Raw genomic sequence first — 24,576 nt, forward strand, 5'->3', positions numbered from 1 at the left:
AGGGCATAGAGTCACCGACTAAAGCAAGCCAGGAAAGGTAATTGCTTACAGACAGACCATATTTTTGAATAGCAGCTTACTCTCAAACACCGTATTCCGCCAAAACCATTTACTACGCAAACAAGACCGGCAACTGGTTGAGCTGATAGGACCACAGCTGAGATTGACTCAAGAGCGTCTGTGGCTAAAAGACTAGCAGCATATTCTTCTTCAATTGCGACAGGAGCTCATTCTTTCGCAGCTTATTCGTCGTTTGGGCAAATGGATGTGGGATGGAGCTTGAACTAAGGGACCTGGGGCGTAGCCTTGATTCAAAGTGTCTAGGTACCAAGAGTAAAGGAAGGAGGGCTAACTAATATAATAGGGGTAGGGGGGCGCTAACGAGCAAGAAAAGGCCCCTTTATTAGTAAGGTTGCTTGCTTGTCACACAGGTCGTCTTTGGCTCGTCTCCTTCCGCGATACGCACCTGGTAGTATCCCGCCGTAGATCCAACTTCGAGAAGTATCTCGCGCGGGCGAAGAAGTCTGCAATAAAAGTGGATACTTGTTTTTGATAGTTAGGTTACCTTGTTGAGCGCCCGATAATCAATGCACAAGGCTCCCGCTTTTTCTGGAAAGGGGCTCCCCAACCTTTTCCCAGCAGCAATCAATATAGGGAAAAACTGCCTTGGAGGCTGGAATCAAAATAGGCCTCCATGAGTTCCTGAAATTGATTCCTGAGTTCAACCAATCCCCTTAACTAATAGATGCTAGTTGGGGGGCCATCCGCTTAACCCAGCCCCAGTCTAAATAGTTGGGGGTTTGGCTCCAGGCTCCAACTCGATCTTGTGGTAGACTGCCCTACTAGGGCGCACTTGGCAACTAATTCGTGGGGCATGATATCCCAAAATTCCTCAAGTACTTGCTGCACTTCCTGAGAAAGAAGTAGTCTTGGTATTGGATCCGCTCTTCTGAGAGCATGAACATCAATTAGATTCAATTCCTCTTCTTTATTCTTAAGAGAAACCCCCCCCCCGAACCATTCTTAAGACCACCAAGCTCTCTCGAATGAATTCTACTCTTTCTGCTTTCGAGATAGAAGAGTAGGCAAATTGATTACCCACTAAGGTGTAAAACTTTGTGACTAGATCGTCCTGAAAACGGATGCGACGGGAAGAAGTGGCATTTGAAAGTGTTGCTGACTTAACATTTAGGTTTCGGCATAACAAAGCTTGCACTGTCTTTTCGCACTTAGGCGCACAGCGTGCCATTGGTAATGATTCTACTANATGACCAAACATTCACGAACTGCGAAACAAGTCTTCACTTTTGACCTACCCGGTCAGCCTTTTGGGTTAACTGATAACTTAGATTAATGTTTTATTGGAACCGATAGATTATGGTTAGGCATGATCTAAATCAATGTATTTTAATTACCTGATTTTAAAAATTTATAAAATAAGGAGACACTGTTCTTACCATTTTCCAAACGTCAGGTGTCAATGTGGAGGCATAGATGATGAAAGATTGGACGGCCAAAGCCGGAGCATAGTCAAGTCCATCACAAATTTCTTCATTTTCATTTATGAATCTTTTGTACGTCGTCAAGGTCTTGTCCTTTCCAACCTTCTCAACCCGATCCAACAAATAAATAAGCGGTCTTTCACACGGGTCAGGGCTCATGACTTGGGTGTTAAACTGGAATGGCTCGTCGCTCCAACTCCTCCATGTCTTAAACGTCGAAAATGCTGTTTCCAGCTTCTTTGCCGTCACCAAGGATGGATACAACTGCACCGTGTAACCCCAAGACACAGAAACGGACCAGTTTCGGCTAAAATCATAACAGAAACTATGCTGCAGAGCCCGATCAGGGTCCATTTTGTATGCACTAATTAACTTCTTGAGTGAGTCAATCTGAGACATTTGCGGAAAAATAGTTTCCACGTAGTCCAAATGATGTAGTGACACCAATGGAGCCAGTGGGTGCGCCGCCAGTAAGCCATACGGGTTCCCTCTTATATCAACCTAAAGCCATTAACCTTGACGAATTAATACTCAACAAAATATTATAAGTAAACTGAAAAATAGAGAGCTTCAAAAGAAAAAAGAAAAAAAACCTGATGAAAACCAAGTTCTTTAGTAACGGGTACACCGATCTCAGCCATGCAACCTTGTACTTTCTGATCAGACCCATAAAACGACGCGTATCGATCAATGCATCCATCTAAAACCCTCACGAGCTCAGCGGCTAAAGGGTAGCTGATAGCGAAGCCGCCGCCACCGTAAGCCATGGTGTAGGAATGTATAATATCCTGCTCAATACTCTCACTATTGGCACCAATGTAATACATCTGATTATGATCATATTTCCCTAACACGGTGATCAAGTTCTCCACAAAAAAAACTGTGTCGTCGTCTCCCATAACGAACCACCTTACATTATCCAATCCAAGCTCGAAACTTTCTTTCACAATACGAGCAATACGAACAGCAGAGCGTGAACCGTACCAGCTAGTGTATTTAAACCTCGATGTGTCCTCGGAGACTTTGTACGGTGGCGATGTCTCCGGCCAAGTTCGGTTCGGCTTCTCCTCCAGCCAAACGTACCCACGGGAAATGTTAGGCCTCCACCATAAGTCAGAGTAATGCCGGCGGGTGTCCCATGACTTTGCTGAGCCGCCGATACCAAACAAAATGTGGGATATATTTGTCTTATCATAACTGATGGAAGTATTGTTATTAGTATTAACAATGTTGATGAATTTCTGTTGAGTGATTAATCCGTCACATTGAGGGCAAGAGTGGACTTGAATATGCGTTGTAAAAGAGTGGTAGAAGAAGAGATAGATGGAAAGGAAAACGAAAATGGCAAGAGTGGCCTTCATGAATAGAGAAAAAAGGTCACTCGGTTTTATTGTTGGGAAAACCAGAAACTTCCCCGGTTTCAAAGGATCTTGAATAGTTTCTCTTGTAGATGACATGACGATGGATAGATAGATATGAGAATTTTGATTTTGAAGGTTAATTAGTTTTGAACGCAATGGAAGTCAATCCCTTAAAAGTTGCAGAGTTGATCACCTTCCTCCATAGTTTCTCGCCTAAAGACGACTCCTTTTAAAACAAAACAGGGCAGACGTGATGTGACAGATTCTCAATTAATTAATATCAAATTTCCAATATTATGCCGACACCAAACAAGAAGCTGCCTTTTCTGTTTGACTTCTTCTCACGATTTAATTTTATTCTCCAACTCAATTTCTTAACCAAGGAACTACATAAGGAGATTATTAAACGACATGGAACTATGTCGTTTTAGGTTTTTTTTTTTTTTTTTTTTACTCCAATACACACATTTAATATTCACACAATTTTTTTGCAACCGTGGTTTACCGTTTACCATACGCAGATATTAAACTAAGTTTAATATAAAAATTCGGTTTGTTCATTTCAACTAATAAATGGTCCGCATTTAACTTATATGCCTAACAACATTTATTATTTAATAAAAATAATAAATAATAAATGTTATGCTTATATGCCTAACAACATTTATTATTTAATAAAAATAATAAATAATAAATGTTGTTAAGCATATATGTTAAAAATAGTCAATAATAAATGTTGTTTTTATTTAAGGAAATATTGTTTCTTTCAATAAATTATGAAAATGAATAGAGTTCCTGAATGGGAATATAACATATATATATACATCTTCTCTAAAAAATTACCATAAATAAAAATATAGATTAAATGTGTTGAATCTTGTATACAAACTGCTTTGGTATAAAACGATATATATATATATATATATATATATACTTCAACTTAACTAATAAATACTCGAGAATGATACGTTGAGAAATGCTTTCACTTACAGAAAATAATAATAATTATTTAATTTTATATTTTGTCTCTTGTACACATCAATCTCACAATGATACGAGAAAGTGAGAAGAAAAGTGTTCTTAGCACTCCTCGTGATATGTTAATAATAAGAGTAAAGTCTTGCTCTTATTAATTTATGTTTTAATTTGTTTTATGTTGGATGTAAGATTTGATTATTGGTTCTAATTTACTTTATATCTAAATTATATGGAGATATTTGTGATTGATTCAGCTACTCTTTTAAAGTTTCCGTCAATACAATGCAAAGCATATCATATCTTAATACAAATTCCTTTTTACAAACTTTACTTAAATGAAACTTATTTTCTTGATCATCTTCTTTCTCACCGCATCATGTTAGTTCGTCCATTATAATAATAATAATAATATTATAGTAAAACATTTATATAGTGATACACTATATAGGAATAAACTTTGTATAGTTATACATAATTTTATTTCTAATTTATGATAGTTATAAATAAGAATAAACTCTACATTGTAATGAGTTATAATTTTTCTAACACCTGTCTTAAGAAAAGTTGTCACCATATAGTAATAATTATCTGTATATCACAAAAAAAAAAAAAAAAAAATATATGTTACGTTACATTAAAGGTTTAAGATGAAACAAAATATTAATTTAAAATTGTTTGAGATAATGATTTATGCTTTAGAGTTGTTACTACATTTTTTAACTTGCGTGTAGATTACTTGCTAGCATGAATATCTTATTGTTTAAGCCAAATATTTCTAGTTTCTTATTTACCCAAAAAAAATATATATATATATATTTATAGTTTCTCAAATATGTTTAGAGCTTTTTGTATTTCCGAATTATCATTCTCATAATTATTTTCTTTATCTTTTTGTCTAATTGTAGTAATGATTTCTTTTTTTGTTAAAATATACATGACTTATTGTTCATTTGGTTGATTGAGAATGACATTAATATCCATTCAATTAGTGTAATGAAGTTGTCGAATTTGATCACTCAATTCTACAATGACTCTTTGATTATCCTCATCCACTTCATTTGTAACTTGCAATTCATCGACATCGGGGATCCTAATTTGGTAATGATTAAAACAATTGGAAATAGTATGTGGCTTCACATCAATTTGCTGCATAATTTTGTAATGATTAAAACAATCGGCAATATTTTGTGGCTTCACATCAATTTGATCATATAGTAACTGCATTTATAATTCCATCAAGGACACTTATCTTTATTGGTTTTAAGACACGATCATCTATCCGTTTCAAAAATAAACAATTGAAGCGCTAAATTGAAATCCTAATAGTATTAAAACATCAATTGAAATCATAATACTGTACTAACTAAAACATGACTTATAAAGAAATTTTTGTTACGACACCTCTATTAAGTTATAATCTCCTCATAGAAATAAAATTAATTAATCCCACCATTATGATTATAAAGAAGTTTTACTGTATTATTATTATTTTTAAAACGTCTATAATTTTGATTATATATGAATAATTGTTTAAAATTTTGCAGGTATATCATTCCAGGAAGCTCCAAATAGTGGAATATTTTCATCCCAAAAAGTGGAAGCAAAGGGAACATGTAAGATTTAACCAAATTACTGCAAAACTCTTAATAATCTCACCCTCATCTATGGGGGTACTTAGTAATTGGGCCCTAAGAGGAGATTTGTGGGTGTAAATAACCCTCACACATTAAATACTAGTTGGTCCATTATCCATTGGATGCGTGCCCGCCGGTCTAACCGAAATGCTAATCAGGGCCAATTCTGTCTGGACTTCAATTCCAAGGCCTTTCGAATGTAATTTCTGGCTTGTATTTCAGGTTTAGGCTTAAACCTATACACAAACAGTCTAGCAGAGCCCATATCCTGTAAAAATAGGCCCAATAATGCATTATGCATTGTAGAAATACAAAGTCTGCGGAAAATGTACTACATTTCTTCTACGGCTGAGTTTTGTTATGCGCTCCAGAAACCGTACTTCGGTTGGGTCGCGATGGGCGATGAGTATTTACCAACAATGACCAGGTTAATTTGTCAGATGACTCAGATTCATAAGAGCATGGCTACAAATTTACCGCAGATTTGATTGGAGCTCCATGGAGCTGAAACTGCAAGTTAATTATATCTCAACTTCTGACTTATCTTCGATGACTGCTGCAACCTAAATTCATTAATGCTCTGGATCAAATGCAAGAAACTTAATTTATCAACATTTACTTTGGAAGAGAAACTCGAGGAAGAATCATTTCATCCACTAATTAATTAGCTAAATGTGACAGCAAAATTGATTAAGTTCCAATCAAATCGAGATGCTTAACTTAACTTTGATAAGATTGTGACCNAAAAAAAAAAAAAAAAAAAAAAGGAATTTTTTTTAAATGAAAATTAATTAAATAAAAGAATTTTTCATTTTAAAAAGGATGGATTTTGAATCATTTACTGACGTGGAATAATAAAAAAAAATATTTTTTTTTTCTAATAAGTATAGATGTATCATAGATAAGGAAGTAAGGAGCTATATAAAATAAATTGATTTTGTTATTACATAAGAGTTGTTAAATTTGAATTAATAAATTAATAGATCTTTAACTGTTTAAACATTATCCCATTTATCTTGTTCAAAATCTTTAGTTAGCCTGAACAAAGTAACCCTGATCCTATAAAAAGTAAAACGTTTAGAGAGTGTTTGGTGCGCTGCACTAAACTGAATTAACTTTTTCGTCCTAAATTGGAATGAATTGAACAAGATTGGAGTGGATTAAATTTAATACTATCTCGTGTTCATGCAAAAACGGACTAAATTTATAATTAATTATTTAAATCTTTTAAAATATTTTTTTGAATATTAAAAAAAATTTGAACCGGTTGATTGGGTCACCAGTTGCTAACGATAACATGTGGTACGTCTGACAACACCACCAACACCATTGGGCAGATAATCGAACGATATATCCAATAGTGGTGTCGAAGAGTCTTCTGGCGAAGACAATTCAACAGAAAAAGTCGAAAAACACTATCGCCAAGGACACTGTTGGCATTATTGGCTAGATTGTCGATAGATCTATCCAAAGGTGGTAACAAGAAGTCTCTCAACAAAACGACTTTGTCGAAAAATGTTGAAAAATATTGGCCGAATCTTTTTCATCATTTTTCGAAAAAATGGCTTTGCCAAAGGACTCCTTGTTTGCAACATTGGATAGATCATCGGTCAATCTATCCAACGACACTAACAGTGTCATTGAACTCGTCGTTGTCAATAACACCGTCGACTGCCAACCAATGAGTCTACCAACCGTATCTCACGTTTTCTTAATATTAGATTAATTAATATTTAATGAAAATTGTTTTTCCTATAAAAAAAAAAAAACAAATGAATAAAATTCTTTTACTAAATAGTGCAGAGTCAACCCATGGGCGGATACGAGACAATTTTCCTAAAATTACTACTCACTTTTAATGCAGTCCCATTCTTCCAAATTTGTAACAAACATTTGACTACTTTTTTAAAAGAGCACTGTGGCGCTACCGATTATCAATTAGTGCAATGCAATGCTACAAAACAAACGCACCCTTAAGAGTTCAACCGGAATTATACTGAAAACTCATCTTAACATTTGGCTCAATTAAATAACCAAGTAGATAGTGACCCCCACCCACACAAGCCATTGCCCACAGGCAACCACTACCGTCGGTAGCAGTGGCAAACCCAGGATTTTTGCCCAAGGCCCCCCCCCCCTCCCCGCAACACTGTTTGCCAATCAACTAGTGAAAACATAAGAAAATAACATCCAATTCGCAAGGAAACACAAGAAAATTGTTACGTGGAAAAACCTCTTCAATGTGAAGAGATAAAAACACCACGGGAATCTAACGATCCACTTAAATCCAATATAATCAAAAGAGTTTACTAATGCGTATTTTTGACAAACATGCAAATGTAACAAGTGTACTAGTCACAAAAAGTAATAAAGTGATAAGTACAGTATCGTTCCCACGAGGATAGTATTACTAAGTACCTATTTCTCTAGTTTAAGTCCTAATTGAAGCAACAATAAATTGGATTGATGAAAAATTAACGAACTAAATACAATTTAAGAAAATATAAATGAATTATAATGAAATTAAAGCAAAACCCAACAACTTAACTAATTAAACAAAATGCTAAAAAAAAAATGCTAGGGTGTTGATTTCACCTAGATACGCTAACCCAAATCATAGAATCTATTACCCAAGTTCTAATTCCTTGATTGAAAATCTAATTCCCTAAGTTGTAAAACATACTTTCTCAGACTATATTTTCCTACTTATCCCTATTAAGCTTCGCACCCCAAAAAAATGAAGATTAATAGTTCAAAGTTTTTTAAACTTTATGGAATTCTATCTAGATTTCATAAATCAGTAAACTTATCTCTAGCGTTTACTTAATCTACGGTATTTATCCCAAGAGGCACAATCACAAATTACTTCTTAGTCTCATTGTGAACAATACACATTTGAATGGTGATCAAGCATCCAAAAGTCATTAAGCAAAGAGATAAACACTCAATCATAAAATTAAAACTCAAAGTAAATCAATTCATATAAATTTGAATCATTGTATCAAGGTTACATCAAACCCTAGCTAAACAACTCAATTCATACTAAAAAAAAAAAAGATTAAAAAAACAAACTGAATCAAGATTCATCATTGAAAAACAAGCAAAAGATGGAGAAATCTTCTTTAATTTGAAGCCCAAATCTTCAATAATCTTCTCCTTCAAAGAGCTGCCTTCCAAATGACGAACCAAGACCCTTTTTCTTTCATTTTCGTGCTAATTTATACCTCTTTTACTTAAGGACCAAGCCCTAGCAAGCCAAAACGCGTTGTTTTATTTTTCACATTTGACGCAGTTTCGCCGTGGCGAAGCTTTTTCTTTACCGCGGCAAGAATCTTTTGTGCCAAATTTGAGTATGAAAGAGTCTGAATCTGGAAAAGTGTTAAACATATGAATTGTAGCCCTTTAAATTATCTTTCTACTAGTTCAAGAATCAGCACAATCTGAGGTCTAAATCTCAAGTTATGGCAGAAATACTGAAGCACATTCAAAGACGTTTTTCTTCAGTTTCCAACATTCTGTTCACGACTTCAAGCCAAGTTTTCACCCTTGTCCAGTTAGAATTAGGAAAAACCCAAAACATGAAAATTGTAGCTCTGGTTCTTAGCTTTCCAAAGCTTCTAAAATCAGGCCATTCTAAGTTTCCAAGCTCAAGTTACGTAATTTACGCTCAAAACTATCATTTATGCTCAAAATCATCGTTTAGGCCTACAAAGAAAAATTAATAGAATTAGGTAACAATTATGGCCTAAATTGTATGAGAAATATCCTAAATCCTATCGAAATTTAATGCAAAATCATAAGAAAAAATATGATTATCATTTACAACAACCGCAAATCTACCAAAAATATTCCACACAAATTTATAACTGAATCACAATTCTAATAAAAATAAAATACACAAAGGTTTACAAAAAGATGAATTACAATCACTCCAAATCCAGATCCCTGTGTAAAAGGGAAGTTGGGAATTGGGGAAAAAAAACTTGAATATGACAAAACCTAACTTAAAAAAAACTTGAATATGACAAAACCTAACTTTTTAATTTTTTAACTTTTCTTTTTTACCTTTTAATAAAACTTTTCAATTTATTTTTTAAAGTTGAGGGCAGGCCTGGGCCTACCCTCAAGGGGCGTAGGTCCGCCCCTGGTCAACAGTCACCGTAATAGCGCACGATCGGTGAGATCTAGTCGGTCATGCACCAGTAAGACTGTTTTTGGCCAAATCTGGCCATTTCTATGGTTGTGAAAATGTTAAATTTTTGGCCATGAAACGACCTTACTAGTGCACGATTGACCAACTCTTGCTAGTCGTGCGCTATTACAATGATTATCGCTGGCGATCAGCAATGGTCTTAGGTGGCTGTAGGTATTTTGTTAACTTTTAAACTTTTTTGTAGCTAAGATGTTTTAGCTAAATTCTCAAATGTAAGGGGTTTGGGCTAATGGTTATTTGGTAGACGTTCGATGACAATTGTGTTTAAAATGATATTCAATTAAGGGTAAAATAGGTATAAAAATTAGATTACCTCGATAATCTTTTAATAATACCTCTTAATGAGGTAATCTGATTACCCCTATATTATCAATAATAAATATTATTTTATTAAAAATAATATTTATAATAAAAAATATCTATAATATTTTATTATTTATAAATCAAATAAAGGAATCTTGAAAATTAATGGTAGATTACCTCCCATAGTCTTATAGGACCCAAACCAAACGAACTATAGAGAAACTTAAAAAGACATCGATAATGACAAGGAAATAATTGGAATGCTTCAAAACCCGAGGAGCCTCATTTTGTCGGGAATACCAGTTTCATTTCGATTTTTTCCTTGAATCTGGTTCTCTTGCACCATTAATCAATGTAAGGATCTAAAGCTCATTTGCAATGACAATTGTACCCATGCATTGGAACACTTATGTGTCAAGCTCCCCTAGTTGGAAAAGACTTGTCCTCAGGTCTTGGCTATTGTCTTCAACATGGTATGGACTAAGATCATAAACATTGAAAGTTGATAAGACTCCGTAACTTTCTGGTAATTCAATCTTGTACGCATTCTTATCAAAACGCTAGAGTAATTTGGAAGGACTATCAACTTTAGGTCTAAGTTTGACATGAAACCTTTCCTTTTGAAGATGTACCCACACTAAATCACCTTCTTTAAACTCAACATTCCTTCTATGCTTGTTTGCCACATTTTTGTACTTTTCACTTTGCTTGATAATCTTGTTGCGAACCTGTTCATGCAACTTCTTGATACTCTTAACTCTCTCTTCAGCATCTGAGCTAAACTAATGAGTAGCAGAGGAGCTAAATCCAAAAGACTAATTGGGTTTTGACCGTAAACAACTTCAAAAGGACTATGACCAGTAGTTTGACTTAAAGAACAATTTCAAGTAAATTCAATTTGAGGTAAAATCAAATCCCATTGCCAAATATTCTTTCCAACATAACTTCTTAGAAGGTTTCCCAAGCTTTTATTACCAAATTCAGTTTGTCCATTTGTTTGCGGATGATAAGATGAGATGAAATTAAAAGTTGTACCAAGCTTTCTCTAAAGTGTTCGTCAAAAGTGACTCAAGAATTTGGAATCATGATCTGAAACAATGATTTTAGGAATACCATGTAGTTTAACAATATCTCGAAAATACAAATCTGCCGCATGAGAAACATCTAAGGTTTTGTTGCATGGAGCAAAATGAGTCATTTTAGAAAACCTGTCAACAACCATCATGATAGAGTCTTTGTTTCTTTGAGTTCTTGGAAATCCTACTACATGCAGACGATAAAATCTATGGTTGAGTTGAACGAGGTTGATCCTGCGAGGACCAGGCCACTAACAATCTTGTAGACTTGAAGGGACAAAAAGAGTGAACGCGAAGGCTCAAACAACATCAGTGTGGTGTCGGCTGTAGGCACTCCAATGCCCAAGTCAACATGGTTAAAGAGAATTTAGTAAGGCTGAAAACATGAAAGGGATTACCGAGAGTGTTTGGCTAGGGAGCGACTATCGACATAGAGTGGTTGGGGCACGACTCAACAACGATTACAGGAATTAAAGTTAGTCGGAACTAAGCTTTATGGCAGGGAGAGGTGATGGTCCCTGGGAGCAAGAACTTAGTGATCTTGTAAAAGGGGTTATGTGTGAATGAATAATAAGAGGCTTGACCTCTGTTTATATTGTGAGCCAAGGAAGCTTGAGTCCTTATAGAGCTACACGTTCTCATACCAGGAGTTTGAGTAAACATGAAACTCGTAGTGCTAATCCATGTAGAAGTAGAAATACTAGTTCATGTAAGATTAGGAATCTTGGATGAACTAGGAAGTAAATAGAACTCTGAGTCCTATTGTGGAACGAATATGAGCTAATGGGTTGGAGCCCGATTTAGCTTAACTTGTAGAAAACCCAACTAGTGAAATGACCCAAATTATAAGTTGGCCTGATTCGTAGAGTGGCCCTGACCGTAGAGTGATCTAACCCGTAAAGTAGCCTAGCTCGTGGAGAGGGCTGACTCATGGTGTGGACTAGCTCGTAGAATGGGTTGGCCCATAGAACGAGTCTTCTTACAAAATGGGTCATCCCACTTGATGATCTTTCCCCAAGATGGATTTAAGTGTGGTCAAACCAGAATTGAGCTAAGACATTGGGTCGTGTATAATGTTTTTCGTTATTAGGCCTAATAATGTCCAATACGATTTTTTTTGGACCATACACTATAACATCCAAACTAACATCTTCCCAAGGTGCATTGGCTACTGGTAATAGAGTGTATAACCCAGTGTTTTGACCATGACTCTTCGCAACATGACTGATTTTATACTTCCCTACATGCCTCTTCACATCATGCTTCATCTTTGGCTAATAGAAATTCTCCTATACAAGCGCAAGGGTTTTATCTCTTCCAAAGTGACCACCAAGTCCACTTCCCTGAGTTTCCATGATACTAGACTCTCAAAGAGAGCATTCTGGAACACGTAAATGATTTGCCTTGAAGAGATAACCATCTTGAAACAAAAATTGGTTAAAAGGGCATTTCTTGCATCCATTTCTTATTTTGTCGAGGTAAGGATCATCCTTGTAGAGTGCTTTCAAAACTTTAAAGCCTATAACCGTCACTTGCATTGAGGACACCAAGAAGTGTTTTCGACTTAAAAGCATCAGCCACTACATTTTGAGCACTAGATTTATACTTGATGGTAAAGTTGAAAGCTTGAAGAAACTCAACCCATCCTGCATGTCGAAAATTCAGTTTCTATTGGCTTTTGATAAAATTCAATGTTTCATGATTTGAACATAGAATAAATGGTGTGGCAAGAAGATATTGACTCCAATGATGCAAAGCTCTACATATGGCATACAACTCCTTTTCATAAGTAGGATACTTTTTGCGAGATTCATTTAATTTTTCACTAAAGAAAGCAATAGGCTTACTCTCTTGGCTAAGAACATCACCATACTAGTGTTAGATGTGTCACATTCAAGTTCAAAAACTTTGTTAAAATCTAGAAGAGCGAGAACAGGAGCTTTGGTTTCCTTCCTTTTGATCAATTAAAAGTTTTGTTGTGCTTCATTTGTCCATTTAAAAGTAGCACCCTTCAAACATTCAGTGATTGAAGCTACATTAGTGCTAAACTCCTTGATAAAATGACAATAGAATGAAGGAAGACCATGGAAACTTCGAACTTCATGAATTGTTTTCGGAATTGGCCATTTGAGAATTGCTTCCACCTTGGATTCATCTTGATTCCTTCTCTAAACACAATATAGCCCAAAAAGACAAGACTATTAGTGAAAAACTCACACTTCTTTAGATTAGCATAAAGCTTTTGTTCTCTCAAAGTTGTGAATACTTGCTGAAGATGATTCAAGTATTGCTATTCATCTTGGTTGTACACAAGAATATCATCAAAATACACAACAAGAAATCTGCCAATGAAAGTTTTCAACACATGATTCATCAACCACGTAAAAGTTTTAGGTGCATTGGAAAGGTTGAATGGCATAACCATCCATTCAAATAATCCATCTCTTGTCTTGAAAGTTGTCTTCCATTCATCTCTAGGTTGCATTTTGATTAGATGATAACCATTTCGAAGATCAATATTTGAAAACATAGTGGCACCATGGAGTTGGTAAAAAAGATCATCAAGTCTTAGAACAAGAAGACGATAATCAATAGTAATCTACTATCAACACATACGCCAAGATCCATCCTTTTTCGACACCAAATGGGCAAGAACAACACAAGGACTCATACTTTCCGTCACTAAGCCTTTAGCCATAAGTTCTTACACTTACCACTGTAACTCTTCATGCTCTTTATAACTCATTATATAAGCTACTTTATTTGGTAGAACAACTTCTAAAACAAGATCAATGCAATGTTGAATGTCTCTCTTAAGAGGAAGTCCGGGCAAAATTTCTCCAGGAACAACATCATGAAATTCCTCAAGAAGATACTTCATGATAAGAGGTGGTTCATTTATGTCTTCATTCTCTTCAATATCATAAGAAACATAAACTTTACTACCTACTCTTAACTCCTTTTCACATTCAGATTGAGTGAGCAAATTATTTCTCTTCCCTTTTACAGGGCTTAGGAACACTTTCTAGTTTAGAAAGACCAAAAACAATCTTAACTTCATATTTTATAAAAGTGTAAGTGTTTTGATAACCATCATGAATAACTCTTCTATCATACTGCCAAGGACGCCTAAGAAGTAAATGACAAGCATCCATAGGAACAACATCACACCATTTTTTATCTTTATAATGCTTTCCAATAGAAAAAGAAACAAAACAATGTTGGTTTACCTTAATTTCGTTGTCCTTCTAAACAGGGGTGTAGCCAAGATTTTTAGTTAGTAGGGTCAAAAGATTTAAGTTGATAAATTTATATTAAAACATATACTAAAGTAATAAGCATAGAAAAAAATGTAATCTAAAAATGTAATTTTAAAAGTCATACATACCAAATTATCAATTCTATAATTGTCCTTGATAGTTTTTTATATTATAAAAACATTCCATAATTGCTTCATTGACAATATCATCGAATATCTCTCTCTCAATATATGTAATAAGACAATTAATCGTTTAACAATTGATATCTCATTCAATTCCGTAGTCAATTTTTCATAATCTTCATTGCAAAAAATGTTTTTTCAATACTTGCAGTTACAACAGGTAATATCAATGCTAATTTCATAAATAAATAAACCAAGTGACATACCATGTTCTTTTTTGTTTGAAAAAACTTTTCAGAAAGAGCACCAATTCCATTTACTGTCAAAAAATCATTATCAGAGTGCATATCAAAAATATAAGTATCCAACTGATTATCTAGTAACCCAAGCTCCACTGGTGAAAGTCACATGGATAAAACTGAGCAAGACAGATTAACTTCTCTTTGTCAAAAAAAGAAAATGAATCATATGGACTTAAACATGCCACACAAAGAAGCAACTATATATTCAACTAATTAAAACGATTGTTAAGCTCTTGGAGTTGTAATCTATGGTAGCATAAAAACATTCCACCTAATAATGATGTAAATTTGTAACTTGATGAACTTTGCGTCGCGGTCACCCTTTCATTTGAAAACTATCTTTCATATCTGAGTCAAAAATACAATTTTCTTTACAAAATGAAGAAACTTCAATTAATAAACCATCCCATCCATCATCTCTTAGCATTTGTAGACTTTGTTCTAACAACTTCACTAATTTCATTGCATTAACAATAACTTGATCTTTTCTTTATAAGACATTTGATAATTCATTTGTAATGCCTAACACAGTCTTGATCAAATGTAAGCTAAATATCAAACAAAAAGACTATAAACGCTAACAAAGTAGAAGCTTGAGCTCTTTGTTTAGGATCTGAACCATCTTCAACAATATTATCAAGAACATCTACCATAGATGGAAACATAACAATCAAAGATGCAAGCATACCATAATGTGAATCCGAATGTGTATGTCATGCTCTTTTAAGCGGAGCTTTTTGATTCAATCAACATCCACTTGTAAGTTTACCATTTGCTAATGCTTTAGAAACATGAGCAGCTTGACGTTCCCGAAGGCTATCTCACTACTTACAAGAAGCTTCAACAACATTTACTAGATCAACTACCATGTTAAAAAGACTTCCAACTTGAACATCATTTTTTGCAATAGCAACAAGTGTAAGTTGAAGCTGATGAGCAAAAAAATGAATATAATATGTTGATTCTCCCTCATGGTCAAACTTTTTAAGCCCTTAAATTCACCTCTCATGTTTGGAAAATAATGAATCAATTGATAACTTAAGAGAACAAGCACTTGTATCATTAACATGAATAATGCTAAGAAATCTCTCAACTACATGTCCTCTTTTGTCAACATAATGTAACACAATAATCATTTGCTCTTTCACAGATATATCGTGAGATTCATCCACTGAAATTGTAAGCAAATCATCTTCCAGATCATGAATGATAGCATTAACAATTTCAGTGGCAGAGGCATTAATAATGTCATGTTTAATATTAGGGGATGTTAGCTTAAGATTACTTGGAGCATTTAATCCAACAACAACGTCAATTTCCTTATCATGCATAGCTAGAAACTTTAAAAGCTCAAGAAAATTTCCCTGATTATTTAAATCATCATATTTATCATGACCACAGAAAGCAAGACCTTGCCTTAAATTGAATCGAAGACAACCGACTGAGGCACCTTAAACAAAGTTGATATTCTTTTCTCATTTTGTTAGAATGCCTAATAAAAGCCACTTCAATATGTTGATCTTGTCTCATCAAAGCTTCACATCTTTTCCATGCTTTATTTTGGGCACTATTAGGACCTCCTACATGAATACCCAATCTGTCTTTTTTATTCCAAGCATCAAAACCTTCACTAATAAAAGAGTCAGCATTTGCTTGTTTTCCAATCTCAGGTCTAAAAAGATAACAATACAAAAAAAAACAACCTCCTTTTCTACACTGTATTCCAACCAATTGGCATATTCTTTATAACAACTGGGATTAAAACGACATATTAGATTCCCATTTTTTGCTTTTTAATATTATGATTGTGTTGGCAAGGTCTTTTTTGCCAAGTAGACCCTTCTCATTTTGTTTTTAATGTTAGAATGATATTTTGAAATTTTAATCCTCAATCCAATATCTGCAAGATGACTACTCAAGTTAAACTCAACATATGTTTGTCTTGAGCTAGATTTCATAGGCTCATTGTGAACACTATCGTGATGCCTTATGTTTTGTTCAATTGATGGTTCCTCATTAGAAAACTTTCTTTTGATCACAAACTTGTCAATAATTGAAAAAAGAAAAGAATTTTATTATCAGAAAAGTAATTATTTTGCAATTACAAATCCAAAAAAAAAAAAAAAAACAACACAAAATTCAAGAATGAACATATGTTAACCTTAAAACCTTCCAATTCCTTAAACAATAATTACAACTTAATTTATGAAAATCATCAACTATAAACTGAAGCTCCAAATCTCACAACTTAGGCTTTTCAAACAATTTCTACCAACCCAAAAAAATTCAACTCATAAACCCATGAAAACTCATCAAATCTAGCTATAAGTATCAAACAGTTAACCAATATATCAAAATTAAACCAAATCCCTAAATTTCTACAACTTAGGGTTTCATTAATTCTTTAAACCCATTCAAAATTAACTCAATAACTAACCAAAATTTATCAAAGTCAACTTAAAACAACAACTAATTAACCGATACCTCAACATAAATAAGATTAAATCAAAACCCAATCAAAATCTCAGAATTTCATCTTCCAATTTCAAACCCATATATTAAACTCAACAAAAACCAAACGTATTACCCAGAATTAAGTAAACCCAGCTCATTAAATATACAATTATGTCAATAAATTGACAAAAACAACCTAGGGCAACATAGCTCATGATTTTTCATCAATTAAGAAAGATAAAAGAACAGATTTTTAGGCAAAATAACCAAAAATGAGCATCATCTTACCTTGTGACCTCCAAAGGAGTAGTCTTTCTTAATTAATCCAACCAAAAGAAAAAGAAGTATAAGAGAAGAGACGAGGACGAGAGAACGTGAAAAAAAATATAGGTATTTTCGAATTCTGAGATCAATAAAATATGGAAATATCTTAGTGAGGCCAAGAAAATATGGGCAATTTTATTGGGGTCAATATTTAGTGGGGTCAAAATTATTAATTACTATAAAATATATACATATTTTTAATAATTACGGAATTTTAGTGGGTCAAGTGACCCCACTTAGTATACTTTGGCTACGCCCCTAGTTCCAAAGCCAGGATATCTTATAAGGCTAAGGATGTTTCTCTATTTTGAGGCCCAATTTCTCCACCATTTGAGTAGATACCACATCTTCAAAGCTTTCACCATCAATTATGACGTTGCACACCTTGCCATGAGAAGTGCATCTAGTATGGAAAATATTCTTTCGAAGCCAATCATCTTCTAGTCCATTGACAACACTTAAGTTCCTTCCAATAAAAATAGAATACCTTTGATCACCATAAGTGACACCTGCTTCCTCATCTTCTTCATGAACTGTAGGTTCAACTTCATTTTTTACCTCATTGTCTTCATTGCTCTCCTCTTCAACAAGTGTGACTATCTTGCGATTAGGACATTTAGAAGTAATATGCCCATAGCCATGACATTTAAAACATCGATGAGAGCTAGCATTTGAAGGAGGTTGTTGCTTATGATCAGCCTCACTATCACTCTTTGTTGTTGCCTTAGAAGTGGATTTCATACATGTATTAGATTTACATTAGAGGCATTACCCCAATTACAAGTATCACTGCTGCTCACAAAATGTGAGCTAATTTCATGTGCTTTTTTGTGTTTTTTCTCCACTTTAAACGCAAACTTACAAACATGATTGTAAGACCACTAAGGTTGCGATTGCACTACATAACCAATATTTGATCTCAAGCCTCCAAGATAATGAGCAACAATTTGATATTCCACTTCCACAATATCACAGTTTATCATAAAATGATCAGACTCCATTGTATACTCCTCGACGAATAACTCCTTTTGTTTAAAGTTGTGAAACTGAAGAAAAACATTATGCCTATAGTTATCTAGAATAAATTTTCTCTTAAGTTCTCGTTTCATCTTCTCCCAAGTCACAATTCTGCATCTTTCTTCTCGATCCCTTTGTTTTTTTAGATTTTCCCACCATAAAGAAACATACTTCTTCAAATTCATAGAAGCAAGTTTCACCTTACGACGTTTTGGAGCATCTTTGAAATAAAAAATTTGCTCAACAATATTAAGCCAATCAACAAACTCATCAGGTTGCAATCTTCCTTCAAATTCAGGAATATCCACCTTTACATCAAAGTCGTGATGTAGAAATAAGTTCCTTAAAGTCCGAGGATGACAGGGAGTGTTATCACTAGACGTTTGACTGTGCACTTTGTGAATTACATTGTTATTATCCCCATTGCTGGATCTATTATTTTCTTGGTCATTCTGCTCAACATCTCAAACATGGTTCTCATATAGTTATAGACGTTGTTAGAGTTGCTAGATTGTTGCCTCAAATAAGCAATGATGATATCACGTTGATCTCCATGTGATTTATGGTCTTCTACCGATGTTGTGCATGCTGAGAGGTACCTGCGATGTGAGGTCTCCCAATGATGGTTCAACCAAATAGAGAACCTTGCGACCTTTACGCTTTTCCCTGTCGTCACAATTTTTTTCCCTCAAGGGAATTGGACCATCAACATACTCCTTGAAATGATATTTCTAAATAAGGTCTTCAATTGCCTACTTGAGAGAATAAAATTCATCGGTATGATGTCTGATGTCCTTGTGAAAGTAACAGTATTTCTTGTCGCTCCTCTTTGACAAGGGTGCCTTCATAGGCTCTGGATATGCGAGCAAGCTAGATTCTTTTGATAAAGCTAGGATGTTTGAGAACGATGTGTTCAATGGAGTGAAGTTGTCACAATGAGGTAGCGGGGCATAAGCCTTTTTGGGCTCAAAACGTTGTTTTTTTCCCTTCCTCTGATCATCATTTGCCCATTTGCGATCATTTCTTCTACTTTCCCCCCAGGATTCATCCCTTCGAATGGGAGCATTGGTTGAAGCCTTGGGGTTGTGGAGATTTAGAATTGCCACTGAATTTTCAATTTTCAAATATTTCTCTACGAAGTTGTAGAAGTGAGTAAGGGAGATGTTGTCTTCTGATTGCAGCTTATTTCATAGATTAGTTAGCGAGCGAACTCCTGCAATAATTAGAGTTCGCACTAAATCTTCTGGTGTATTAGCCACCTTATTCAATTCCCTATGGAATCTGTCAATGTAAGACTTGAGAGACTCGTTCTTCTCTTATCATGTGTTGCTCAAATTAGGGGTTGACAACAATACCCGTAACCCTAACTGAATATTGTAACCTAACCGAATTTTTTGGGGACCTGAAAAACTAAATCGAATTCGAGTAGTATATAATTAGGTACCCGGTTTTTTGGTTTGGGTACCCGGTTATATTTAAAATATAAACAGGGTACCTGAAACCTAGTTTTTTTTTTTTTTTTAAAGTAAAAAGTAAAATCCCAAATTGATTTGCCGTAAATCCAAATAACCTTCTTCTTCGTTTTTCCGTTTCTCCATTTCTCTCCATTTCTCCAGTCGTAACTTCCCATAATCTTCTTCATTTATCATTTTCTCTCCACTAATTTCTCTATTTTTCTCCACTAATCTCTCCATTTCTCTATTCTCTCCATTGGTCCACTGATTTCGCTCACATCTTCTTCTTCATTTCTCCATTTAGCTCGCATTAGTTATGTTCTCTCCAATCTCCATTGATTTCGCTTGCATCAATTCTTTATTTATCCATTTCTCTCTACCAATTTCTCCATTTTTCTAGTTCACAAAAGGTATTTGATGAATTGCCTATGTTGGACTCTTTTTATTGTTAAGAATTATTTCTACATTTTTTTTGCTAACTTTTCAATGTTCATGTTGTTTTTGTCTTTTTGATGGTTTTGGCAGAGAAATCTTAGTCCTGCTAGCTGCTAGTGCTGGATCATTGTGATTCTTCGCTCCCGTTGCTTTTTATATCAGTTTAAAGTCTTTAAGCCTTAAGGTAATGTTTTATAATTAAGCTAGAATAATTTATCATGTTTAGATGAGTTGAGTCCACTGTGAAAGTAATTTGATTATAATCTGTTTAGATGAGTTGATTCTACTGTGAAGCAAATAACATATGTCAGGAAATAGGAATTAAATGCCAAGAATTGGATGCTAACAAGTTTATGCTGTAATAGCCTGTAATATGCTAGGAATTTTCAATTTAGAATCTGTTTTTGGAACTTGGTTTGGAGTCTAGTATCATATTACTTCTAAACCGTGATAGCCTTGTCTTTAAATTTCAAGGAACTCATTCACATGACATAGAGATAGAATAATGAAATCTTAATTAAATAAAGAAGAACTAATAATGCTACTCTTAATTAAACAAATAAATGAGCCTACACATGGCTTTTGCATTTGAGATTTGTTAGAATAAAAAGAGAAATTTAAGAAATCTTAAATTTGTTTGCTTATGAATTTGAATGGGATTAATTTTTTTTTATAAAATATTGAATATAGAAGGGACAATATGATTAAATAAATAAGACATATATTATTTTTATGGAAGTTTATAGTCGGATTATTAGTCTTTTCCCATGTAATATCTCTACTCTAGTGTCGTCACTATTTTGTTAAGGTAATACCTTCAATATATTTGTTTATATTATTATAACGTTAATTGATGAAAGACAAATTATTTATGACACATTTGTATTGATATTGTAAATGTCCTCCACTGGTGACAATACTAGTACTGTTTGTGGGATCACTGCTAGTGGTAGTCAAACGTCGACCTTGGTGACAGAATGTGAGAGTCCTACTAATGTGACTTCCCCCATGCCTCCACCACCAACTAGACCCCCTAAAGGTGTAAGTTCTAGTACTACTTCTAGGAAGAATGCTTCTGAAATGTGAGACCATTTCACTAAAAATGATAGTGAGGATAGGAATAATATGACAGCTGCTTGTATTTATTGTGGGTTTGTTCTTGCTTGTCCAACTAAAAGTAGTACTACCTCCCTGCGTAATCACTTAGCTAGGTGTAAAAAATACCCTTTCAATGTGGTGGACAAGAAATAAAGAACCTTAGTATTTTAACAACACTCGGGTGACCACTCAAGTGGTGTTGCAGCTACTTCCTCCTCCGCACATCCTTCACTTATAGCTTGAAAATTTGATTAGGATAAGATTAGAGAAGTTGTAGCTAAAATAATAATTCTTGATGAGTTGCTCTTTAGGATTGTGGAGCATGAGGGGTTCCGTTATTTGATGAGTATGTCACAACCTAGGTTTCAAGTTCCCTCTTGTAGAACTGTGGCTAGAGATTGTTTGAAAATTTATATTGATCAGAGACAGAAGTTGAAGTATTTGTTGAGTAAGTCATCTCATAGTGTTTATCTCACCATTGATATGTAGACATCGTTTCAGAATCTTAATGACATGTGTCTTACGACTCATTTTATTGATGATGATTGGAAAATGAACAAAAGGATTTTAAACTTTTGTCCAATTACTAGTCATAAAGGTTTAGTTATTGGCAAGGAAATTGAGAGATATTTGATTGATTGGGGTATTTCTAAGGTGTTTACCGTGACTATTGACAATGCAAGTTCTAAAGATGTTGGAATATTTTATCTTCAGCATCGGTTAGAACGTTGGAATGGAAGTGTCTTGAATGGTGAATTTATTCATATGAGATGTTGTGCCCATTTATTGAGTCTAACTGTGAGAGAGGGGTTAAAAGAGATGGATGACTCAATATTTAGAATTCGTTCTGCGGTGAGATACGTGAGGTCTTCTCCAATGAGATTGCAAAGGTTTAAGGAATGTGTGGTGCAAGAAAAAATTGAAAGTAAAAGTCTTCTAGTTCTTGATGTAGAAACAAGGTGGAACTCTAATTACTTGATGTTGGATGTGACTTTGAAATTTCAGAAAGCATTTGACTTGTTGGAAATCCAAGATACTAAATATAAAGATGACCTTCGTAGTGGGGAAAGGTCAAGGGGTGTGCCTACATGTACTGATTGGGATTATGCTTGATACTTGTTGCCTTTTCTAAAAGTTTTTCATGATGCAACTGTACGTGTTTATGGCTCTCTTTATGTTACCACTAATGCATACATGGAAGAGATATATGCCATTGGATTGCAGATTTTGACATGGACTCAAAGTAACGATCTTGGCTTACATTCAATGGCAACAAAGATGAGGGGAAAACATGAAAAATATTGGGCAAATGTTGATAATATCAAATAATGTTATTCATTGCAGCGGTATTTGATCCTAGCAAAAAGTTAGAATATGTATATTGGACTATTGATAATTTGTATGATGATGTTAATGTTGATAAACTGAAAACAAAAGTGCATAACACTTTGGTTGCTTTATTTGAGGAATACTGGGTGGTTAAGGGTTCTCCTATTGCGCAGTCAAGTGAACAATCTCAACTTGCAAGAAATATTGATGTTACTAATCCAAATGTTTCTCCTCAAGCCACTATGAAGGCTTGGTATAAACAACAAAGGGTTGGACAGTGTGCTTTGGAGCCCAAATCTGAGTTGGATAAATATTTACGGGATTCATATGAAGATAACGAAGACAAGAATTTTGATATCTTGACTTGGTGGAAGATTAATTTAGCAACATATCCAATTCTTTCTTTAATGGCATGAGATGTTTTGGCTATGCCTGTTTCCACTGTTGCAGTTGAGTCAGCATTTAGTACTAGGGGTCATGTATTAGATCCATTTCGTAGCTCACTTACTATTAAGATGGTGGAGGCTCTTATTTGTTCACAAGATTGGATTCAGGCTATGTGTGCACCATTCATCAGTGAGGAGAGCTTGGATGAATTATTGGAAATTGAGTCAGGTAAAACTTTTGCTTTAGTTTCAATTATTTAATATTTAGTTTCAAATATTTAATATTTACTTATATTTAGTTTTTTTCCCTTTTTTTTTTCGTAGAATTTTCATCGATGGCATTGGACAATACTCGTGGTCATCTAGATGATTGATGATTCTATGACATTTTGTATTGGTGCAGCCCTCGGAAGGTAGAATATGCAATCTCATTGCCTTTTTACTATTTTTATTTTGAATTTTTTAAATTATTGCAGCCATTAACCATCATATCATTGCAATACGCTATTTTTTTAGACTTCTACCATAGATTTTTGGATGAAGAAATCTACCATAGATTGCTATTGGATATTTGGATTTGGATGAAGAAAGATGTTTTTATTGAATATTTGGATTTGGTGTAAAACATTTTATTTTTGTTTTGTGTAAAACATTTTATGTTTGGTTTATGTAAAACATTTTATGTTTGGTGTGTGAAACATTTTATGTTTGATTAAAATTTGAGGAAGGTTGAAAGAAATATTGCAATTTTTGTTTAGAAGAAATATTGCAAGTTTAATTAACATTTTATGTTTTATTAAAATTTGGAAGAAATATTGCAAGAAATTCGGTTTTACATTCGGGTATTGGTAACCAAACCAACATTTCAGGTACCCACATATTTGGGTATTGCATAAACTGATTTGGTTACCGGGTACTATTTTTACCCTAGCACAAATAGCTAAGCGGCATTGATAACTTCCTGTTCGCCTAGAAGTGCCTCAAGAATAATGAGCTCATCTGCTGCCATGTGTTGATAGACCTTGGTGGAAGTGATTTGAACCAACGTTTTGCATGGGCAATCAGAGTCAGTGTTAAGCAGTGACATTTTGCCAAGTTCGAGACTTGGTGCAGCTCCACGAGGTCATTAAACTCATAGAGGTGATCTTGAGGATCAGCATTTCCGTCAAATGCCTTCATATCTGGCATTTTGAATCTTGGTGGGAGAGGTGCTATTAGAACCTTGGGAGAAAAGGGAGACGCCTCAGCAATCACTCCCTGCTCATTTGTTTGAGCTCGAATCTGGTCTAGAGTTCGTTGCAAATCCTCTAGCTAAGGAATCAAGGCTT

General features: G+C 34.4%; 2 protein-coding genes across 2 annotated transcripts; one reads left to right on the forward strand and one right to left on the reverse strand.

Moving 5' to 3' along the window:
* Window positions 1–377: 377 nt before the first annotated feature.
* On the reverse strand, window positions 378–3,009 carry LOC116127514. The gene is made up of 4 exons (XM_031413174.1): window positions 2,096–3,009; window positions 1,458–2,003; window positions 566–673; window positions 378–524 (listed from the first exon to the last, which is right to left on the reverse strand). Exons 1-4 carry the CDS (start codon window positions 2,957–2,959, stop codon window positions 378–380), a joined length of 1,665 nt encoding a protein of 554 aa, XP_031269034.1. The 5' UTR covers window positions 2,960–3,009.
* Window positions 3,010–21,332: 18,323 nt separating this feature from the next.
* Window positions 21,333–23,278, forward strand: LOC116127516 (zinc finger BED domain-containing protein RICESLEEPER 2-like). Its single transcript, XM_031413175.1, has 4 exons — window positions 21,333–21,517; window positions 22,124–22,623; window positions 22,669–22,776; window positions 22,878–23,278. Exons 1-4 carry the CDS (start codon window positions 21,333–21,335, stop codon window positions 23,276–23,278), a joined length of 1,194 nt encoding a protein of 397 aa, XP_031269035.1.
* The last annotated feature ends 1,298 nt before the right edge of the window (window positions 23,279–24,576 follow it).

This window comes from Pistacia vera, unplaced genomic scaffold (assembly GCF_008641045.1).
Source record: "Pistacia vera cultivar Batoury unplaced genomic scaffold, PisVer_v2 Contig192, whole genome shotgun sequence".
NCBI lineage: Eukaryota > Viridiplantae > Streptophyta > Magnoliopsida > Sapindales > Anacardiaceae > Pistacia > Pistacia vera.

What these genes read in the sequence shown, in the direction of transcription:
- LOC116127514 (XM_031413174.1), bottom strand. Translation starts at nt 2,959, where the DNA reads ATGTCATCTACAAGAGAAACTATTCAAGATCCTTTGAAACCGGGGAAG. An exon ending in AAGAACTTGGTTTTCATCAG is followed by an intron (nt 2,004 to 2,095) that starts GTTTTTTTTCTT and finishes TAATGGCTTTAG; the next exon opens with GTTGATATAAGAGGGAACCC. An exon ending in ATTATCGGGCGCTCAACAAG is followed by an intron (nt 525 to 565) that starts GTAACCTAACTA and finishes CTTTTATTGCAG; the next exon opens with ACTTCTTCGCCCGCGCGAGA.
- LOC116127516 (XM_031413175.1), top strand. Translation starts at nt 21,333, where the DNA reads ATGTCCTCCACTGGTGACAATACTAGTACTGTTTGTGGGATCACTGCT. An exon ending in AGGAAGAATGCTTCTGAAAT is followed by an intron (nt 21,518 to 22,123) that starts GTGAGACCATTT and finishes TCCAATTACTAG; the next exon opens with TCATAAAGGTTTAGTTATTG. An exon ending in GTCAAGGGGTGTGCCTACAT is followed by an intron (nt 22,624 to 22,668) that starts GTACTGATTGGG and finishes CTTTTCTAAAAG; the next exon opens with TTTTTCATGATGCAACTGTA.